This window comes from Austrofundulus limnaeus, unplaced genomic scaffold (genome assembly GCF_001266775.1).
Source record: "Austrofundulus limnaeus strain Quisiro unplaced genomic scaffold, Austrofundulus_limnaeus-1.0 Scaffold140, whole genome shotgun sequence".
NCBI lineage: Eukaryota > Metazoa > Chordata > Actinopteri > Cyprinodontiformes > Rivulidae > Austrofundulus > Austrofundulus limnaeus.
The window spans coordinates 882,152-891,084 of record NW_013952542.1 but is presented as its reverse complement, the minus strand read 5'-3'; the positions used below and the strand labels follow the sequence as shown (position 1 = coordinate 891,084).

The 8,933-nt window shown below is 39.4% G+C and overlaps 1 protein-coding gene across 1 annotated transcript in view; it reads left to right on the top strand.

Annotated features, from left to right (window-relative positions):
* The window catches only part of stim2b (stromal interaction molecule 2b), a gene marked incomplete at its 3' end in the record, with an annotated part of 57,100 nt that overhangs the window by 28,028 nt on the left and 20,139 nt on the right, over nucleotides 1–8,933 (top strand). Inside the window, 1 exon segment of the mRNA XM_014016175.1 lies at nucleotides 4,665–4,795. Coding sequence (XP_013871629.1) covers nucleotides 4,665–4,795 — 131 coding nt within the window.

The following is an 8,933-nucleotide window of genomic DNA, read 5'->3' as shown; positions in this document are numbered from 1 at the left end:
AACAACAGCTTTTTGGCAAGTTTAAAATTTCTTTAAAATACATTCAAAATGTTGAAAAAAACTACAAAAATTAACTAAAGTGCAAATTAAAATATAGTTGTATCTGCAACTGTATTTGATAACGTTTTGAACTTTTAAAATATTGTATGGTAAAAACAGAAGCTGCACTTTATTATAGTGACAAACTTTGGTGTTTTTTGATGAGTTGCTTTCATTTTTGCTTCTACTTTTCATTTAAAATAAGTTTCCATTCTCGGCAGGTTTCTAAGGTTCTTCTTCCATATATTAAAAAAGTTGTTAAACGACTGAGTGGTGCACTACTGTTACTAGTGGTGAGAAAATGTATTGCACCTTATTAAAAATCAATGCAGTCCCACGGCCCTCTGCGGCCCAAAGTTAAAAACTGTTGTTCTTTTGCAACCCTCAAGGTGGTGCCCATGGGTTAAGAATCTCTGTTTTAGATCGTCTTATGATGGGAAGAGTCATTGCTGGTTTTGGCCAACCTTAAAAATGACGTTCTGATGTTATACGAAACTGCAGGGTTTTATATATATAAGCACTCTGATTTAGACACTGAATTAGACAAATCTCAGCTACCACCACACCTACTTTTTAGCTCAGGATCTGTAAAACTGACTGAGCTATAGCCGTTTTTGTGTTGGGACGATTGACTGCATCCTCCCAATACCAAATTCGTCGGTTGCTTACGTCTCAGCTCCGCGCCGGAGGCTGCCTAAATTTGAAAACTCCTCCAATGTGGCCKACAAATACAGGGAATAATGCAAAAAAAAATTGGACTGTATTGTGTAGGGTTATTTGTTGGTATATGAATATTTTGTGCAGGCAGTTACTGGGACAGCCTGAGTCCAAAATAAGCTTTAAGTGCAATAATTAACTAACACAATGCGGTATCGCGTATTGCAAATCGTTTCGTAGACTTTTACAGCACCAATAATTTGAACTTGATTTAAATCTAAGTCAGCAAGATACATATAAGAAATGTAAAGTAGCACAAAARTATTTTTTACAAGAAAATTTTTTGTTTTTGGAATCAACAAACTGTTAAAAGCTGAATTTCTGTCCTTATTTTTCCTGTCAGTTATTGACTGACCGGAAATGCACGAGATCTTACTTAAAATGATTAAACAATATTACATTCCTTGGTTAAACTGATGTTTTGCACTTTATAAAATGCTTCATAGTGGCTTTGAAAGACCTTGACATAGTGAGAATTTTAGTTTTGGTTACGGTAGTTCTTAATAGCGAATATTATTTTTTAGATTTAACAACAAAGCTGGTAGAAAATTGATAAAAGATGAATTACAAGGTGACGACTCACATTCATCTGTGTTACAGCACAAGTAAAATACTTTACTACAGCTTCCTTGTGTGCGTGTGTGTGTGTGTGTGTGTGTGTGTGTGTGTATGTGTGTGTGTTAAACATCCGCATGCTTGAGCAAGGGAGACCTCTGCCATTGTTGAGCTTTTACACGCCTGTTGGGCTAAAAATAACCCAGTGCTTTCCAAATTTGTCATCTTTCAGGCTCTCTCCTGCTCCTCCAGAGTGTTTTGATTCYAAGGGAGCACCCCCCATCCCCCCTCCAATAACTTCTCAGGGGTCACCAAAGTCCACTTCCTGTTCCACATTTCCTCTTTGTAATGCTAAACAATCCGCTCAAACGTCGTAAAAAMCCCCAAAAAAGACGGGACACCTGGTGAAGGAAAAGGCCTGTTCTGTCACGTTTGTGAATCTCACAGCGGGTGGCTCAGCCGGTGACAGCAGGTTGTTTTCGCGTCGTTTTGAACTTCTTCGCGGAACAGAATTGGGCCACTACAGCTGCGCGCCGTTTGACAACAAAAAGAACCAACATCTTAGAGCCCAAAGCTGCTGTCAGAACTGACATTTCTGTAAAACACCAAACTGGGACTTGCAGGACGACGTGCCGCTGCGGTTCTTTGCCTCTGTGTTCTGGTGAAACTAAAAGAGTTTAGTGTCTCTTTAAATAACCAAACAACCTAATAGATAAGCTTGCTGCTATGCAAACATCAGACTATGTAAACTTCCCAGACCAGCTAGGCAAATATATTATGTAAGTTGTTCTCCAGCATCAGGTGACCTTATGTCACAGCATTTAAATAATACTTAACTGAGAAGATATGACAGACAAATGTCATTTAGTGGCTTCATGTCAAAACAGAATTGGTTTAAAGTGTTTTGTGGTGGCTTCGTTCCTGTTTTTCAGAGCCCACTGCTGATTGGTGGCCCTCCGTGTTGTATCAGGAAACAGGAGTTGTCTCTCTGTGGGCCGTCAGGAAGTGGTGACTTTAAAGCAGCTGTGTGTGGTTCACTTCCCTCAGCTCYGAGGTTTCCAGTTACACCTGAACAAGTGATCAGAGTGTTATCTAAACTCTGGCTAAGACCCACCACGGCTCTTCGCCAGTTCTGGTTCCTTCATTTGACACATTCGTCCCTTCTCAGTTCGTCCTCCGGTCCAAACTTAGCCCCAGACACGAATCCTATCAAATACCACCGTTTGCTTCTTCTGGAAGTCTCCAAGTGATGTTTCTGTAATTAAGACGTCCAGTGTTCAGTGAACAAGTTCTGCTTCACGCAAGCTCCGCTGTCGTCTCAGACCATCCATCAGAACTAAATTAGATAGTTTATGTTTCATGTTTGAAATGTGCAATTAAAAACCCACCATTGTACAAAGATTTATTTCAGATTTARACATTTTTAAATCAAAAGAGTCTTACAGGTCGACGTGAAATTGGGGCGTGAATAAGTACAAGATTTCAAATTGGAAAATGTGAAGTTACCTTGACGTTAAACCCTAAATGTTACAAAATGGTAAAGAATTGAATTTTGATCGGTGCAAAAKTACAAGAAATTACAGGGGTTAGACAATGAAACTGAAACACCTGTCATTTTAGTGTGGGTGGTTTTTATGGCTAAACTGGACCAGCCTGGTGACCAGTCTTCATTAGTTGCACATTGCACCAGTAAGAGCAGAGTGTGAAGGTTCAGCAAGTCTTTGTGATGTATCAAGAGCCACAGTATCCAGGGTAATGTCAGCATACCACCAAGAAGGACCAACCACATCCAACGGGATTAACTGTGGACGCAAGAGGAAGCTGTCTGAAAGGGATGTTATGGTCTAAAACCAGSTGTTTCAGTTTCATTGTCTAACCCCTGTATAAAGTTTTAAMCACAAATTGGAACCTTTTTTATTTACTGCATGTGTGAAGCTGTATTTTTTTGAAAAAAGTACAGGCATGAGTACTTCAGTTTGGGTATTCAATAATACAGAGTGCTTACTGAGTTCAGCCTTATCCATTACACAAAGACTTTAAAAACACATTTCTTTTATTTAGAACAAGGTGACTCTCCTTCCTTATGGACCTACAGCCCCCCGGATGGCTCAAATCAAATATACAGCATGATATACAGTATACTGTTGCAACATTTTAAAATAAAAAAAAAGACTTTCTTTCAACTGGTATAACATGAAACTGATTAATTTKTCACTTAAAATGTAAATTGTAACACAATTAATGAAGCATCAATATCGGCATCCCAGTACCAATACTGGTGTTGGGATCAGTCCCAAGTATCGGGGCATGTTGTACCGGTACAAGTAAAAATGCTGGTATCAGGTCCAATACCAATATCAGTATCTTATATTGGGACACCACTAATTTTAACCTTTATGCTTCCTAACTGTTTCTGATGTTCTCTTAATTGTTCCCTCCTGCCTTCTGATGGTTCCAGCTCTGTAATGTGTGTTGAAGTGTGTGTCGTCTGCTGCTCAGTTTTAGTCTGAATCACATTCAGCATCATTTGGTTTGGACAGAGAGACTTGGTTTACATATTAAGTAAGAAAAACGGTTGTGTATTTGTGGACGAACGTCTTTAGGATCTTGGCAGATGTGATAGTCGTTCATGTGTGTTCAAATCTGGCTCATTGTGTGTGTGCGAGCGCACCCAGACAGTCTGGCTTCTGTCCCGTTCAAACTGTTCATGGCTTGAATGGATGGAGGGCTGGAGGTAATGGACTCGTTCCTCCTGTTGAAATGGGAGTAGGGACAAATTAAAAAAGAGGAAGGTGGGGGTCCACCCTGCGGGGGTCCGGCAGAAGCAGCAGTTTGTCTTTTTGCTTCTGCTCAGTTTGAAACACATTACACACCACTATTCCAAGAGCTACTAATACTGCTCCAGATTAATCACCTCTTTACAGCAAGTCCAACCTTTCTTTCCGCATTTTTATGATTTACCCTAAAAGCTGTTTGACAAGACGTAATTTGAGATCACTGGCATTTGAACGGCAGAAAGAYCATTTCCTGCTGATTTAAATACCATTTTTCTTCTCACTGCAGGGTTTTCTTTGAACAAATGAAACTATGTGATGCCAGTTTAATACAATAGGTACATCACCATGACTTGTCTGTGACTCTGGAATGTATTTTTAGTATACGAGACACCTCTGTGCCAAATAGTTATCCCCGATGAGTCAGACCTGCAGTTCCATGAAAGTCTCGGCTGTTTTGATTGATTCATATCTGCATCGTTATAAAAATGGAGACTCGTTGCTCTCCAAACCATCAGCAGCGTTGTTGTATCCCCGACACGCACCTGGACTCACAAGCTCTCCTTGCGCTCCCTGTAGATCCCTGTCTTATCGTGATGCCACCATGCATGGGCGAGGCCGACCGCTTCAGTCTGGAGGCACTGCGGCACATCCACAAACAGCTGGACGACGACAACGACGGGGGGATCGAGGTCAACGAGAGCGTGGAGGTGAGCTCAGACACCCTGTTTATCATGTAGCAATGTTCAGTTGACACAATGTYGCTTTTGGACAAGACTAGTTCAGGTCATCTCCTGTCATTTGGCTCCMAACACATCGCYGCCACAATGATAAATCACCACAACCTTACTACTGACGTTCACGCATGCTAAAGRCCATCAAGGACCCATCATGCATTAAATGGGGAACCCTGAAAACATCAGACCTGGCATACACCTTACTCTGGCTGATTTTTTTAAAAAAGCGTTTTGCACATCATATACAACATATACAGTATATGTTGTAGCAGTTTCATTATCCAGGGTGAAGAGGATCTTAGCTATGATGCTTTCACAAACTGGTAGTGTTGTAACGATACATGTATTTATACCGCGATGGTTCAGTACAGATGTTCTGTTTCAGTTGGCACATGTTTTATTTAACTGCACTTAGTGAACAGCCACTACAGGAAAGAAGCAGAATAAATGCTATCTAAAGGTCTTTATATTAAACAAAGCTTATCTGTTTCTGAAAAATGGTCAGAATATTGAAGATCTGCTGGTTTGAGTCAGTTGAGCTTTTTTGGAGACGACTTACGAGACGAGAGATTCTTGTACGGCAATCCATTGTGTAATATATTTGAGGCTTTTAAAAATTACTGTGGTTGGCCATTTGTGTGTTTATTCAATATCCCTGATATCAAGACTTTTTTTTTGTCACACTAGCGCTCAGCTAGCTGTGAAGTTTAGTCGGTGTTACACATTTTATTTATTTAGTATTTTCACAATAGTTTTTTTTTTTCAGTTCTATGTTGCTTTTCATTTTGCAGCAAGTCTAGGTTGATTTAATTAAAGCAAAAACCCTTTTGTTTTGTTTTTGTCCAGGAGAAATATTCTGAATTTTATCAGACTTTTGTTTGACATGTGGCCTGTGTGTTCACTGTTATTAATTCACACTGGATGAAAAAGACATTAAAGCGTGACTTTTTGTATTTAGAGTGAGGTTAACGGTTAAATATATCTTGTAAACAAAACTAGCTTCTTGTTAGCCAGGTGRTAAATCAACAAATTTCAATAACTAATGCATTGTTTTAAGCAGTAATGGGTATGGTTCTGCTAGTCAACTAATAGAGGAACAAATTTKTTGTTTAACTTTTTCCASAAACTTTGAMAAYCGAGGACCAATCAGYTTCTGCTAAATTATGTTTTGCCATCTTTAAGTCAGCTAACAGCTCACTAACAAACTGATGAACAGGTTTGTGTCAGTCCCACCTGTCTTCAGTTTCAAGGAGATGAAGACAGACTGAATGACAGTCAACTAAGCAGCGAGCAATTAGCCGTTAGTGTTACCTTCTGCTAATTTTTTATTTTTTTAGCTGTTTARCGTTAGGCTAACATTTTGGTTAGCTGTGCCACCACTGGTTTTAAGCTATTGAAGTGGAGAATTAAAAATTAATAATAACTCAATATTCAAAAAAAAAAAAAACTCATTAAGACTAGTTTTTTCTGCGCAGGTCATGTCGACCGATTCCAGACGCTTGCCAAGCAGTCACTGCATTTCAAGACTAAGCTCCTATCTAATGAGACTAAAGCAGAAGTGAAAAACTGGTTAATCTCTTCAACTGTTCAAGTGTCTCAAGTAAAGACGTGTTTTTGTTTTTTTAACAAGCTGGAAGCAGAAACACAGGGACACACTGGGATAAAGAACCAAATATTTGGGCCTAACAGCAAAACCTCTGTAAYATATCAGGATTCTGCTCTCCATCARTTCACTTTTTGAGTCGGAACCGGACCTGTATGTAAACACCTGAGCTACATTCGTGTCAAAAAGAGTTTGATTTTTCTCACCACACAACTGACACAAGAGAAAGCCTGAGTAATAATACAGTTTGACATGTTAGTGTTGACACAAAAGCATTTGACCCGACACCTTCACAGTGTGTGTATGTGGGGTGGGGGTGGGGGGTTGGTTCACGCAGGACAAGTAAATATTTAGTTTACAGTGCAAACTGCAAGTTCCAGCTTGTGACAGTGGGTTAGGTTACCAGTCRTATTATTTAGATATTTAGCTGTTAGTCATCACAGGAGGCAGCCAAGTCAGCATTCCTACAGTTATGACACATCAATAAACACTCACATCATTATTTTATGGACTTTATCATTAAAATCAGTTTAATGTGAATATTTATAGGCTTGTATTGGATGTGTTCAATGAGATTTTATGCTTTGTAAAGTAAAGATGCTAACTCTACAACCCAACATGAAGCAGTTCAWGCAGTGTTAGAGGAAACATGTACACAGAGGGGGTTTGACATCCGAGAGCCTCGAAGGGTCTCTTGCTAATAAACGTCAGGKACCCTCAGTCATATCTTCTGTTATCAGGAGTCATTTTTAAGTAGCAGAGACGGGTTGGTGTGAGAGACACTTATACCCTGCAGCCCGGTGGTGTCTCATCTATATGAGTCCTGTGCTGAGAACGCTAAGGGCTGCAGTGTTAAAACTGGACCCCAGCCCATGTTGAGGGGATGCACAGACCACTGCTGTGTGCTATAGGAGGTGGCAACAGCTTTTCCCAGCTTCTTGGTTTACCTCTTTAACTTTATGGGGGCAAAAAGTCAGTTCTATATCTTTCAAACTGTAAGTTTTAGTCATTATGACTTTATCTCRTCACTTTTGTGACTAGTAAAGTTGAGTTTAAGATTCTCATTAATTTAACGGCATTCACTAAAAACTTGTATAAATCTCCTTGCCTGAGGTCTCACTCTTTTGTGGCTCAAATTTAAAAGATTTAAGTACTAATTCAAATAAAAATGACTGTATTTTCTTGCCATTTTTAATCTTGAGCTACTCTCCAGTAGTTGCAGCCCGGTGAGATCCAGGTTTTAAATAAAAAATCCTTATTAAGAAACTCCCCAAATGTTCCTATAGCTCAAATAAAGTCGTTTGAAATGCCAAAGAGTTATTCGCTGCAGCCAGGCAGAAACACAATAGATGAGCGCCTTTGAGAAATTTGTCTAAATGTGGAGCCATGCAGGTTCAGAACACAGCTCTAATGTAAAGCTGAGTCATCTAATCCATAGGGTTGGGCAATATTGGCAAAAAAATTAATCACGATTAATTGTGATATTTAGCCGATAGCGATTAATTTGACGATTAATCCCCCAGAATCCCTGGACACCCTTATGTCCTAGTCACATGACCAATTTATAGGGAGAAAATTGGCTCTTCGTAAAAATCTGTTCCAAATTGTGTCAAAATTACAGACTTCAGGCTATACATCAAACTTTAAATTGTGTTGATAGATAAATAAATTACACAATTTTTTTAACATTGGTCATATTTGAATCAGAGAGGAACACCAAGCGGTTAGTCTGCCAGGTGGCATTAATCTTATTAATTGTCAACTGCCAAAAATTAATCGATTAATGTTTTTCTGACGATTAATTGCACACRATACGATTATGCCCAACCCTACTAATCCAGTCAGACTTGATTCAGATCCTTTATGCAACACCAGTTTGATTGGAAAAGTCAAAAGGTTTATCTCTATATAATTTATTAGAAAACAGTGAGAAACTAAATATATTTATTGTATCAGACATATCTCAAGTGCYTTTTAAACTTGTGATTCTGGTCCTATCAAAGTTTGAATAAATACACTTCACCTATCTTCTCAGACAAACATATAAATCCAAAACTTAGTCCTGTTTACATTACCAACATGTAGTTTTAAAGTGGTCAAACCTTAAGTATTCTTTCGCTAGCACGTAAAATTTGACTAGGCCTGTCGCGATAGTCAATAAATCAATTAATCGCACGATAACTTTTTTTGAGGTCGGTTAAAAAAAAGACAGCGATAAGTTTCATTTTCCTGCTTGTTTTTTTCCGTCGTCTCTCTCCCTCTCTGTGCTCCGCTACACAGGAGCGCAACTGACCCCTCCCCTCCTGTTTTCTTAGTGTGGGAGGAGTCAACTCTCGCTTTAGCATGAGAGCTCGTTGCTAAATAAACGCTTCAAAGCAGAACGCGGCTGCAGAAGCGTCGGAGCACTAAAGCCTGGATTTCGCTGAGGAGGGAGAGAGAGAGAGAAAGAGACAGAGACAGAGACAGAGAGAGAGAGAGAGAGAGAGAGAGAGAGAGAGAGACAGAGAC